A 13,920-nucleotide genomic window follows, 5' to 3' on the forward strand; every position below is an offset into this window, starting at 1 on the left:
GTAATGGTATAGTGAAATAGTGTATAGTGGTACAGTAGAAATAAAGAATCTTGCTGAAGTGGTCTTAAAAAAAGAGTATATTTCTGCACCTGGGAAGTAGTATTATGACAATCCTAAATGTCAAGTCTCTGACCATTATGATCTGAAACAGATAACTAGAAAATACGTGTAATTCAGTTTGATGTCAGTAACTCCATCTTCAGAAAGCTAAATCCAGTAACACCATATAAGGCAGCATTTTTATTCAGGATTACAGTAAGAGTATAAACTATCAGAGCAAAGGCCAAAGTAAAAAAATACAACTTATTAAAATGCTTTCCTTTATAGTGCTTGTGTATTAACACAAGCCATATTGAACGCAATCTAGATGTTCTTGGCCAGCTAGTACTTTTCCCAAAGTGATAGTCTCAGCAGCTGCCCTTTCATAAAAGGATCCTATGAGTTCATGGATTTCAACAAGAATTTCAAGATGAAATTAGCATCTCAAACCAGGAAAAAACATGTATACCAACACTTTGAAAATGTAGCAGTTGTTTTCCCCCTGCAATCACTGACTGCAACTCTTGGCTTTCTGATGGCCAACCCAGGAAGCTCCTCTTGAGAAACATGTTTGGGGGACACAAAGTGGAGAAGCTGCCTTGTAGGATTTCAGCTACTCAACATTTTCTAAAAGCTCCTTTCATGCCAGCATTTCATCCCATGCACATCCCAGTGATGGCTAGTGCCACAGCTGCTCTCCTATTCCTGAACACCAAAAAGCCAGCTGGGTGTGAGCTGTACATAGTGCATGAGGGTCTCCAAATGGGAATGAGATTTCATGCTATAATGAATAAGATGCAGGATTTATGGAAGTGCATCAGATACAGTCCTAATGACTGCATGATGTGGGTTATGCATGTGACCTAACAGTCCTGATATTGATAAAGCTGGGCCTTGAAAACAGCCCAGTATTAACAGCTTAGTCAGAAATGTACTTTTTCATGTTGACTTGGAGCCTTTCCTTCAAGCTGAAATGCAATATTGCCTAAGACCTACCAGATACTCTTGATTCAGCAGGCATCTGAAAAGGAGGCTGGTTCTTTTCAGCAAATCACTTGGTTGAGTTTGTTAATTCAGCATCTTCTGAACTTTTAAAATGGGATCCCTGTTTTAGAAAAATGAATTAATAATTGTCTGCCTAACTCTGCCCATGCTGTTTTCAGTTCATGTTTTACAAATCTCACATCAGATGCTAGAACTTCCACTTACGATGGCTTAATCACAAGAGCATCCTGCAAATGCAACCTACCAATCCTGAACCAAATAAGAAGGCAGCAATTTCACAACTGTCTAAGAAATTCTGACCATTGCACGCATCAGCACTTTTGAAAAAGTATCACTCATGTACTCAAAAATGCCAGGATAAGCTACTTTCTGAAAGCCTTATCCAAAAAGAATTTTATGCAATCTCTAGTATCATTTTATAAGCATGAGGGTTTACCCTATAAAATGGACTGAGCAAGTGGATACCCTTGAAACTTATGAAAAATAGGGATGTTGTTAACACTTATTCTCAATCCAGTTTTGTCCTTCCCTGGCCTTGTGCCAGCACACCCTGCCTGATTTTCTTGACATTTTGTATCATCAAAATTATTTTATAGGTGTGTGAAGAGGACAATTATGCAACATCAGAGGGCAAAACTCATAGCTGTTGACTTAGATCTTCCATTAGGGTAGATCCACTACCATCAGTAGGCACACAAGGATGACAAAGGTTGTGTCGCTACAGCGTTTGTGTTGCAGAATGTATTTTTCCATTTTCCCAAAACTTCCTTCCTACCAAATAGGAAAAATAGATGGTGACCTGATGTACTCAAGTCCTAGTTAACAGGTGACAAGCTGACCCCTCCCCAGCTATAGGGGAAACATAGCTTTCTGTCTGGTTACAACAGCATGATTTACTGTATCATCTGTGTTGCCACTTTCCTGGAGACTGAAGAGATTCCTAGAAATTTTCATCTTTTCAGTTTTTCTCCAGTCTTCTACACAGATAACGTCAACCAGTACTATGGTTATTTTTACTAAAAATTTTCTTTCCTCCCTTCAAAATTAGCATATTATTTGTATGGTTTTAACTGGTTATACTGAAACTTTTCTTCTTGGTCATCCTTTAAAATGTCTAGAATTGGTTTTCCTAGAAGATCTGGAATGTGTTAACCTAAGAAGAACTGATTATTTTGCCTTCTTGACCTAAAAGCAGGGTCTCCCCCTTCTATTCTTCGAATGCCTACTGAGATACGGTTTGCCAAATTTCTGTTGCCTATCTACCTGTAATTTTTCTCCTCACTTACTAATAATTTTAAGAGATCTTAACACAGATTCAAAAATTCACCAAACAATACATGTGATCTCAAAATACTCTAAATATTGTAATTTGTTAACTTACAGGAAAGTTCCAATACACATATTCCTTTTTTTTGTCTTTTTTTTTTTTCATAAAGTAAATGAACAGTCAAAATTTTAAACTTACATTGCACTACCTTACTAAAGTCTGAACTTTTGCAATTTTGCTTACATCTGGAATCCATCTGGATTGATTAGCATCTATGACTCTAATGACTTCATGTAGCAAGGCCTCTGTTCAGGAGCTACAGCCCATCAAACATTCATCCTATAATCCTCCCAGACAATCTCATCTCTTCTATATTTAATTCTTTTTAAACAAGAAAAAATCAGTACTTATCAGGATTGTTTGATAGAACAAGAGGGAATGGCTTCAAGCTGCAACAGGGTAGGTTTAGACTGAACATTAGGAAAGAGTGGTCAGACACTGGAATAGGCTGCCCAGGGAGGTGGTTGAGTCACCATCCCTGGATGTGTTGAAGGGTCGTTTGGGTATGGTGTTGGTGGATATGGTTTAGGGGAGAACTTTGTAGAGTAGGGATGATGGACTCGGTGATCCCAAGGGTCTTTTCCAACCTGAATAGTTCTATGATTCTATGATTTTTGTTTCATACACTGAGGTCTTTAGATGGTACAAAGGGCTTTAAACTAAATGGCTTTTTCAAGGTGTTTTTTTTTCCATATATGTGATAACATATGATGACAGCATCTTATTTCTGAACTGTCCTTGGCGTGTTGTCAGTATCCTCTGCTCAAACACTCCCTTTCAGAATCCATATACAGCAGGTTACCAATACAACGCGCTGCTTATTTGCATGGGCTGCTCACAATGACTTAACACACAAAAACCCCATTACTGAAAGCAATTCTTACTACGCTTTGAACTTCAGTAGCGTTTGAAAAATGAATGCACAGAAGCAGAAATGTCTGTGATGATTATGCCCCTCACATTCCTCACTTACTAGGGGGAATTCTTCTTCCTAAAAGCTAAGTGTTTGCACTGGGGTATGAAACAGCTGAGGAAGCATCACTTTGCTCGCTACGGCGAGTATCGAGGAGCAGAAACGAGGAGAGGGACCCACGCATTTCCTAGGCCTGCCCTTCCTTCCCTCTCCCACTCGCCGGCCTGGGGCGACACGAAGCAGGGCGCGGGGGAGCGGCGGCTCCAGGCGGGCCCCGCGGCAGCCGCTCCCGCTTCCCCCGGCCCAGCCCCCGCCTCCCGCAGCCGCCCTCCGTCCCGCCTCCGCCTCCGGTTCGGGGAGCAGGGCGGCCTGCCCGCCATTGGGAGCTGGAGCCGCCGCCGCCATTGGCTGCCGGCGGGTGCCACTCGGGGCGGCGGCGGCCGGGGGAGGTGCGGAGGCGGTGGGGAGCGGTGCGGATCCGCGGCTGCGGCGGGTGGCGGCACCATGGTGAGCTCCGGCGGGCCGCCGCCCTGCCTGGGAGAGCGGGGCTGGGGGAGGACGTCTGGTCTGCTCGGTCCGGGCCCGGGCTCGGGCCCGTGATGGGAGGGAAGAAGCTGAATCTGCTCGGGAAGAGGGAACCAGGGGGAAAGCCGGGCCCCAGCCCTTTGTTCTGGGGGGAGATGGGGGAAGGTGTTGCGGAGAGGTTTCTTCCCGCCGGGGTGACCGGCACCGGGGTGGGAGGCGGCTAGGGTAGGGTGAGGTGGGGTGGGTGTGATGCGGTGCTTGCGGTGCTTGCGGTGCTGCGGGACGGCGAAAGGGGGGTCGGTCCCCCGCCCGATCCTGACCGTGCCGCCCTGCCCCGCAGTACGGCTTCGTCAATCACGCCCTGGAGCTCCTCGTCATCCGCAACTACGGCCCCGCCGTCTGGGAGGACATCAAGTAAGTGTCCGTCTGTCTGTCCCTGCGTGTGTCGGTGCGTGTCCCTCCGCCCCGCGGCGGGGGCGGGCGGGGCTGGGGGTACCTGCCAGGTACCCGCCGGTCTGTGTCAAGGTCCTGTGCGACTGGCAGCGGCTCCCATCAGGTGGCTCTCGGCTGTGACAAGCCCAGCACGGTTCTTGCCGCGTTTCGTCCCGCTCGGAGCCTTTGCTAATGGAGCAAAAGCCCGCCTTGTTCCGTCTTCTCCAGGAGCCGCAGTGGAGATGACTTCCCACCGTTGTCCAAAGTGTCTGGCAGAAGTGACGAGGAGGCAAAATGTCCCAGAAACCACAGATGCCCTTCCTTGAGTCAGACCACCAGATGAACTGTGCAACAGTTGCACCTCTTTGTGCTCCCGAAGGAATTGAAGTACAGTTTTTAGCTAGTAAACTGTCTAAAAATAATGTGAGATTTAGTTAATGGGCTTAGCTGGAATTTTCAAAGTTTCCGCTATAGAGAAGTGTAACTTCGTGTGTGTGTAATTTTTTTTTTTCCTCTTGACCCTGATTTCCAAGGAGATTACTGTCTCCACTTTAATTTTTTTGATGCATTGTGGGATTGCACACAAATTTTGGAAAGAGTAGTGCAAAGAAAATTATTTTTACCATAATTATGGTAGTATTGATAGTTAGGCAAAACTACAAGAAATATTTTTTAAAAGACATAAAAGCTCACAGAGCTGTAAGCTTACTTTGTAAAGCTTCAGGTGGTTAATGTGATCTGTTAATATAATGTGTTTTCATGGAGAAGCAGGTGATCCAACCTGGATAAAGCAGTCTTCTTTCAACTGGATACCTTCTTCTATGCTCCTCTTTGCCATTTACTTTGGGTCAATTTTCGTATGTCAAGTTAGCTGTTTTGCCATTGTCCTAATACACTTTTTGAGTCAAAGAGCTGCTCTTAACTGTGAGATTTTTGTGACCATGACATTTTATTTTATTTTTAATCATGAGTCCGTTCATTAAGACTGGTAATCTTACACAGTACCATGAAATTAGACAATCATGTTAGTTGGAAGGGGTCTCAGGACATCACCTAGTCCAGTCTCTGTTGCAGCCAGGACTGTTCCCATCACTAGGTCAGGTCTCAGCTGTGACTTCTGTCTTGCTGAATCTTTAAAATCACCCAAGATAGAAACTCCACAGTTCTGATTCAGCAGACACATTTCATTGTTCCAGTGATCCCTGACAGTTAGTGAAATGCAGTATTAAGGACTGCATGGGTGAGTCTTCAGCGAATACCACACGGTTTTGGGCTGTAAGTTATGTGAGCTATGTAAGGTTATTTTTCTTACATACCTTATCTAAACACACTGATCAAGTTTGAATTCTTATGGTTTGATACTGGTTTTATAGGACACATGGAAGTTAAGAGACTTAGTAAAAAAACCCAAACAGATCCATATATCATTTTCCATGGAAATTATAATACAATATGTATAAAATACAGTAAAGAATGCTCACTCATTCCTGGTGTGCCATCCCTTACCAACACGCTTTTGAGTATTTTGGTCCGCTTGTGTCCAGATTACCTACTGAAGAGAATTTGTATTGAAGTGATCCATCTGAGAAAATACAAAGTTTCACTTCTAGTACAAGATTGTGTTGCAGACTGTCAGAACTTGGTCATAATTCCTGATGCATCCTATCTCTAGGAATTTACACACACCTGATATAATATTGAAGATTACTAACGCCTATGAGGAATATTACTCATTTAAATTTTGGAGCATTTTAATAAAAAGTAACAAAGTATTTTGCTAAAAGTCAGCTGTGAAAATTCAGGGAGCTGCTACATCCTGTTTCTGTCTTTCAGCTGAGAAACATTTCTGCCTTGTAGCAACCCAACAGTTAGGCTTTGCTGTTGACTCACAGAGAATACAGCTTTCTGGGAGGAAGTTGTTCCACAACACCATCCGTAGAGAAAAATGGAACATGAGCTGTAAGAAGAGCCAGCATATATGCAACACGTGCCATGGCTCCTTATGCAGAAAGTCTTTGCAGCAGGGTATTTATTCAGCAGGATTTGTCCTAAAGATAGTGTATCCTGGAGTATAGAAACCAGCAAACAACCCCCTATATATCTCACTGGAATGGATTATTGTGGTTGTGCTGGTTTAGGGAATGGTACGGGGTCAACTGGTAGCCATTAATTAAATGCTTGTTGTTTTATGTGCTTCAAGTCTTGTGGTGCACTTACAGAGATGTGGAAGAGGTTATACGTTTTACTTCAGTTAAACGAATGAAGGCTTCTTTCAAAGGCTTTGTTAGAACTGTTAATCATTTACGAAGTGATGGGAAGATACAGGCCTGTGTTGTGACATGCTGGTTTGAATCAGTTGAATGACTGAATTGGAGGAGTAATTGTTGAGGTAAACAGTCTTTGGCTGTTTACAGTAAAAGTAGAAGAACTGTGCAATGTTAGTGTGGTTGAATTTGCAAGAATGTAAGCATTTCTGTGAAGCATAAAGGTCTCTGTACTGTAGTTCTGCACAAAATTTGACATCTATGCTTTTTTTTGTTTAATGTTGAGCTGATCACATATTGTTATTTTGCTTTCTCTGAAGTCACTGCAGAAGTTGTGACTCAGCATTGCACAGTGGTGAATTGTGATTACTGAGTGATTCTCCAATGCCAGTGGGTGAATTTGTACTTAATATTGATAGGACTGAAAAGAGAATATAGAACTGAATAAACCAAAGTAATGAAAACAGATTGTTCTTCAGAAAAGAGTACATTCAGAAAAGTTAAATACTGAATTGAAAGGGCATGCTGCATTAGAAACATGAAAACTCTTGTCTCCTGTAGCTTCTTCAGTCAAAAATGACCCTGAATGAGATTCTTAAATATAGAATTTGGGAGAACAAATTGTTGAATGTGGTGCTTTTATGAGAGTGGTGTTTTTGTTGCCATCACTTACTGCTAGCTGAATCAGAATGATCGTAGCTGTTTCTGGTATTTCATTAATTTTTCAACATGCTTGTGAAACCATTATCTCTCTGAGAAAGATGCATACCAATTTTGTTTTCAAATGTCACAGAGTGGAATTCTTAGGAAAGTCAGACTCCATGTTTTTCCAACCACTTTTAAAACAGACCATAACTAAACAATGGACTGTATTTTTTTACGCATCAGGCAACTGATGACATTAATGATGTCATTAACTGATGCAATGAGACATTAAGCTCATGGAAAAATTACAGTTATACTCCCTGAAATTTTTACTGAGTATCAGTTTTGTCAGCTCAATGGAAATATGGCTTGGTTTTGCTGAAGAGCTGGAATTAAAATGTATAATACCCCAAACAATTCAAAGCCATCAATTTCTGAACCAACATTGTTGATCCTAAATAGATTGGATTAAAAGTAAGGTGAAAAAAGCTGGCATATGATCGATGGAAGATGATCTTGAGATTTACAGAGACTCAATTCATTTTCTCAACCACAAAGTCTCAAAAATTTGTTTCTCCTTAGTTTTTCTCTGGTTACTACTCATATAATTGAGAATTTGAGCTTATGGACAGTTTTTTCATGATGAATACCTACAAGGGTTAGATGGATTTAGCAAAGCTGGGTGAGAGAGGAGGAGTGAGAAAGCCACTTGGAAGAGTCCTGCAGTTGCTGAATTCTGTAGCAGCAGAGTTTTCATAGTGGAAAGTGATGTTTTTATGTAACAGTTTGTTTACTGGTGGTTGTAAGCTGCATATACACTTCATATTGTAGTTCACTCCTTCAGTCCTTGGAAGGAGAGATTTAGGACTTGGAATGCATGGAGACATGCTGCTTTGATCAGCACTCCACTAGTTCTGAAAATAGTTATTTTCGTAGTAAAAAAGTTGTTACTTTTTTAGGTTAACCCATTTCTACTGAGAAGACACTTTTGATTTGCTCCCTTCCTGCTTGAGAAAAAACCTCTTTCAAATTCCTTATTTTGTCACTATTACTTCCAGGGGGTTATTTCAGATCATGTGGCCACAGTTGCAATGGCTTGAAAAGATAGTTCTCAAGATTCCTTTAGCATTAGGTTTCTTCAGTTCCTCTGCAGCCAACAAAAGCACTCACTAACAAACCAAAAATTGTCAAACCTGACCATTCTCACATACATTTATTTGTGTGGTCATGTCTGATCAAGGCCAGATTGGTACTGCTGGGTGTATGAATGTGACATTAAGTAGTGTGTGTGGAATTATTGCCTATGTTACTGTCTAAAATACAAGCGGAGAGATTACATAGGGGGAAAAAAAAAAAGTCCAAGGCTTAGGAAGATCTGTCTTCTTTGGCATGTTTTTTGGTGGACATATTTCAACAGGGGCTTCTATCACGATAAAATGTGAGCTCTTCTGCAAGAAGTGTCACATGGCTGAGCTGAACATCCAATATATGTGAAATTCTGAGTGCCCCATTCTATTCAGCAGCTCTAGCAGTTTAATTGTGTAACAAACAAGCATTAGCAGGGATGTCATCTTGAAACAGCTCGAGGGCAATACGTGGGAGCTAGGGCCATGTCAGCAGGGAATATGTGCGGTCAATATATAGTAATTCATCCTGTGTTTCCTAACAGCATCCCTCTGTGTTTGAATAAATGAATAGAAAATTTTCCCACGGGCTTCTAAATCTGAATTTAGGCCAGGTTAGATGCTCAAACTGTGACACTTTCATATATATTGCCAAAAAAAGGAATGAGAACTCAAATGTAAGAAATGCACTAATATGCTGTATCTCAAGACTGTAGAATAAATTAGTATTTTTCCCACATAGAGGTATGTGAAGGATCTGGTTTTGGGAAATTAAATGGTACAACCAGTCAACTGCAGTTTTCATCTTCCTTCTGTTTCTATAGTAAAAGTTCCCACAAAATCATGTATAGCCTGACAGCATGGAAAAAAATAGAACAGAAGTTGAAAACACTGTGTTTGCAAAACGTACATATGCAGCAGTATTTTTTAATTGTTTTTTTTGGAAAATAACATCTATGTTGAAACTTGCACAGTAGCAGGATAGGCATTTTGTGCACCTAGAGCCATGTATCCCTTCTGGCTGTGCCTTCAAATGGGATGCAGAAAGCAATTAACAGTCTTATTTTCCTGTTGCTCTGCTCAGCATAGAATTAAGGCATCATCCATCCTGCCCTTGCATTGTTTTGTCCTTGTGGGTTAGGCTGGCATGTGCTGTCCACACATGCTCTGAAATGCCAAGACTCGAGGTCGGGAGAGACTGCTGGGTAGCACAAACTTTACATGGACCAAATGGTCTGGAAATGCACACAAAGAAAGAGCAAAAGTGAATTGCTTCTCCTATGAGGAAGGAGTTTTTTACTGTATTCCCCCAGACTTCACACTTTACCACCTACCAAGACCCCAGGCTAGTGGACTCGTCAGAATTTGTTTTCTGTAACTGTTCTGTTACAGTTAAAACAGTGAAACACTGAAGGTTGAGAAATTCTTCTGGTGCAAAGTAAGTGGAAAACTACTCTCCTCGATTTCAAACTGGATTCAACTGTAGTGGTAGAAAATGCTGTACAATTTGAGGGACTGAAATAAACTGCAGGGTTCTCTTTTGACAGATACAGAAACTTCTGCGTCATGTTGGTAAATGTTAACATAGGTCAGACTTTAGTTACTCAGTATGGCTTTTGCAGTGAAGTGTAAGTGATTTAAGAATACATATTTATTGGGTAAATTTTCAAAGGTATTCCTAGTAGTTAGGTACATTAGTGTTGTTGCAGGTTGGCTAGTAAAGTCAGGAAAAGTAGATGATTTTATTTATGCATCCTAAAATGTCCTTGACTTACTTTCACTAGAATTTAGATACTTAGGAGCTTATTGATAGGATGTAATATTCTGATTAATTTTATTTGCAGTTATATTCCAAAGTAGTAAATAATACAAAATCAAATAATGTAATAGAAAATCTACTCAACTCTGCCTTTAAGTATATGTATTACAATTTTTGTTATAGCGGACAGAATTGTTTTTTTAAAAACTTGCATTTTTTTTCCTGGGAATTTCTGGCTATCTATTTTCTCTGCTTCTTAAACAGAGCAGAGAATAGAAGACTTTTTGTAGCTGCAGAATAAAGGCACTAGCTTGACTTGTGTCTATATTCTGAGTTCAGAATGCCACCTTGTCAGATCCTTTTTTTCTGCTTACTAATATGGCAAAACACAATTTACATTTGTTGACAAATCCTGTAAAAATGAAGGTTTTGGCCTATTACTGTTGTTTAGCACAATGTTTAGATGTAGCAATAGTTTATATGCTATTTTTTGCCTTTTCAAAAACCTAGAAAAATACACACAAAAGCTGTAATGAAAGACTGTTGTTACAAGTTGCCATAGTAAGCTCTTAGGAGGTGTTTGAATTCAGATAACTTGAAGGTCTGATGCTGGTGGCATGTAAAGTCCATGAAATCTGTGTTTTGAGCATAAAAAGTACAGAGCACCTTCAAAAAACAGGTCCACCTGTCTCTAACTGGGTACCCAAAAATAACGAAACTATTTTCATCCGTGGTAATCTTGCCCATTTAAAATGGAAGCAGTATAATTGGCCTCTCAAGCTTGTCGGAGAGCTAATTAATGCTTGTGCATATGAGTAGTATAGGGATCAATTCCACAGGAAGGCTTGTTGGAAAGGAGTAATCGTGTCTTCAGAGCTGGATTTGAAAATTATGTTGCAAATCAAGCCTGAGGTTATATATTGTTTAATGGGATAAAATACAATATGGAATAGTCGTGCATTAACTGAGTAGGATCTAACCTCAGTCCTGAAAGTATCAGTAGGCTGGAGGAAAAGGAAGAGGTTCTGTGGGCTCATGGATGTGACTGGTAGGTTGTGTCATGCGGGCTCAGGGAGAGGAAAGGAAATGTGGCTGGGAGCAAACTTCACTAGTGTTGCTACAAGTGGTACCTGAGTCCATCTTTCCTGCTTTCACAAAACAAAAAAACACCTCATCAAATGCTTGTGGCTCTTTATGAGACCCTTGTTTTATTTTGTCATAATCATTCTGGGAAATGTCATGTTTTGTACATTTTCCACTGGCTGTATTTTCTATATACAGAGGCAACCACTTAAAAAGCATGTAAAACAGGACCATAGTCTACACCAGTCTGTGTGCAGTGTTAACAGTGTCACTCCTGCTAGGAGAGAAGATGGATAATCATCAGCTTAGAATGCAAAGGTTTTGGAGAGACTATATTTGTATTTGTGGATACATAAGGATATAAATATTTATGTGTGCATATTATGTCTGAGTAACCGCAATGTGGCCTGGGCAATAAAATGCAAACTAAACAGCATGTAAGAATCAAATGTCTGAACAAATGTGAGATGTGGCTTTTTAGTTGGTTACCATGTGTAATTAACTTGCATTAAAAGCCTTCCAGTTCCTTGTAGCATTTTTCAACAAGGGTTGATTTGCATGAGAACCTCAGTGCCAAACTCCTTTAAAACATCTAAATATAGGTTTAGATGTGCCTAGGATTTAATTTTTTATTTTATTTTTTTTAAAATCCTATTAATGCCTTTGAGATTTGTCCCATCAAATTGCTGCTTTTCCTATGCTTTTCTTAGGTACTTCTCTTCCAACACACTGTAGAAAAAAGTCTAGGTGGCTAACAAGTGGGTTATGGATTTTACTGCATAGACATGTAGAGCTGTATATTGCGGTGGTGGTAATCAGTCCCCCATGATTCATCTCTCCTGCTTTGTTGAACTGCTGTGAGTTTGCTCCATATTTCCTTTTCCAAGCCCAGAACTAATTCATTATAAAGAATGCTTACTGTACAGTTTACCTAAAGTTACTGATCCTTTGTGTTTAAAAATGCTGTAGACGTACAAACATGAAAACTGATTTTTTCGCTGCCTCCTTAACACTATGTGGGTTTACTCAGTGCTAAAGATGAAGCGTTCTATTCAATCAATTTCATAACAATTATGAAAAAAACGCAAATTACTTATAAATAAATATCAGAAAGAGACTTTTGGAAGCCATTATTGTTGAGAGGACAATAGTTTGTTGTTTGTTTTTTTTTAATCCATACGCTTCTTAACATTAGTGAGTGTTTATTCAGAAAGTGGGGTTAAGTAGGAACATTTACTGTTGTTACTGTTTCTAAGTTTTTATGTCATAGAGCTGCAGAGTCCTAAGCAGTATTTTTAACGTTTTGTTAAAACCTAGGCTGAATAGATGGTTCTTCACGGGTCCAGAGGTTAATATTCACAAGATTTGTATGGTGAGGACAATACATTTCCTGCCCCTTCAGTTCCTCACAGCGGAAGAACTTGCTTGGAGGTCAGGAGTTTGAACTGTGTGGATGCCAAATTCTTTGATTTGTCTGGGAAAGGCTTGGCTAAGGGTATAGTGGCATGTTGTTAATGTTCTTGCAGTATCACTCAGGTACTTTTGCAGTTTTTCCAGAACTGGGAGGTGCTTTTAGACTTGTCAGGATACCAGGTGTTATAAACATACTGCTCATTGTTATAAATTCAATGCATAAAAGAGTATTTTGTAAATACCATTCCTTTTAGTCCACTTATATAAAAGGAAGCAAAGTAATACTGGCTTTATCTTTTTAATAATATTTTTAGTATTTGGAGTAGTAGCAAAGAACTGCTACATTTGTTAACTGTATCTTCTAGGATTATCTTGTTTTGAAAACCTACATTAAACACTCTCATATCCAGCCTGTAAAACTGGGAAATAGCTGAGAACTCTGAAGTCTATAAATACACCTATTTACTTTATTCAGAACGTCATTTTCCTGGACAGATTCCCATTTTTATTTAATCTTGTAACTTAATATAATTTATGTTTTTCCCAGCTGGGTGTTTTAAAATATCTCTAGACCATCCACAACATGTACGAGTCTGTTTTCTTTTTCCTTTTGGAAGGACTGAGAAGAGTGGTTTAATATTTTTAATGACTTTTTAGCAAAGCACCTTTCTGAGATACATTAAATAAAGGTGAGAAGCATTTTGAAAACACAAACCATCTGTGAAGTAATATAATGAGCAGTGAGTTTGCCATTTTAATGGAAAAAGGGTGCAAAGGTGGTGAGTTTCACTGCTACCATCTTTAGTTCTGACACATGTAATTCTGTTTAATAGTGTTACTCTTGGAACAGAATTAAACTTGACATACTCCTATCAGTGAGATCAGAACCATGCTTCGTTTCTAAGTGCAGTAGTGTTATTTTGTCATTAAGGTTGTTTTGACTGGTCTCTTCAATTTAACGAGCACTTTTTTCCATCCTTGGTACACCAAGAGTAGTTAAGCACAATGGTGGCAAAGGTCCCAACAGAAACAATGCCTATCATGGAAGAAGTTCTAGAGGTGGTCTTGGAACTAGCTGTTGTTATGGTGTATTCAAGGTGACACACCCAGGGCATGCACTTCAGACTGGAGTTTTGGTAGGATGAGATCCAGTTGTGCTTTTGGGACACTAGATGATCTGTTAAAGTGACACAAACACCTTCTAAATAATAATGATATTGTTACATCACTGAGAAGCCTGTGTGTCTTCAGGATACAAAGTAATTGTTCCATGCACTCTTGTACCATCTTTTTTTTTCCCCTGATTGTAACCGTTACATGTTCTAAATATTTACTGTGTGCAAAGTTCTGTAATGGGAATGGTTCATTTTCTGTAAGATTTTAAAAAACAA

The 13,920-nt window shown here is 39.9% G+C and overlaps 1 protein-coding gene across 3 annotated transcripts in view; it reads left to right on the plus strand.

The window, feature by feature from the left end:
• Positions 1 to 3,705: 3,705 nt before the first annotated feature.
• The window catches only part of GUCY1B1 (guanylate cyclase 1 soluble subunit beta 1), a 45,452-nt gene continuing 35,237 nt past the window's right edge, over positions 3,706 to 13,920 (plus strand). Inside the window, exons 1-2 of one of the 3 annotated variants that reach the window (XM_051619849.1) lie at positions 3,706 to 3,791; positions 4,150 to 4,223. In XM_051619849.1, coding sequence (XP_051475809.1) covers positions 3,789 to 3,791; positions 4,150 to 4,223 — 77 coding nt within the window. In that variant the 5' untranslated portion in view covers positions 3,706 to 3,788. The remainder of the gene's footprint in view (positions 3,792 to 4,149; positions 4,224 to 13,920) is intronic. The other 2 variants (XM_051619850.1, XM_051619851.1) reach the window with 2 other exon arrangements.

Source organism: Apus apus, chromosome 4 (genome assembly GCF_020740795.1).
Source record: "Apus apus isolate bApuApu2 chromosome 4, bApuApu2.pri.cur, whole genome shotgun sequence".
NCBI lineage: Eukaryota > Metazoa > Chordata > Aves > Apodiformes > Apodidae > Apus > Apus apus.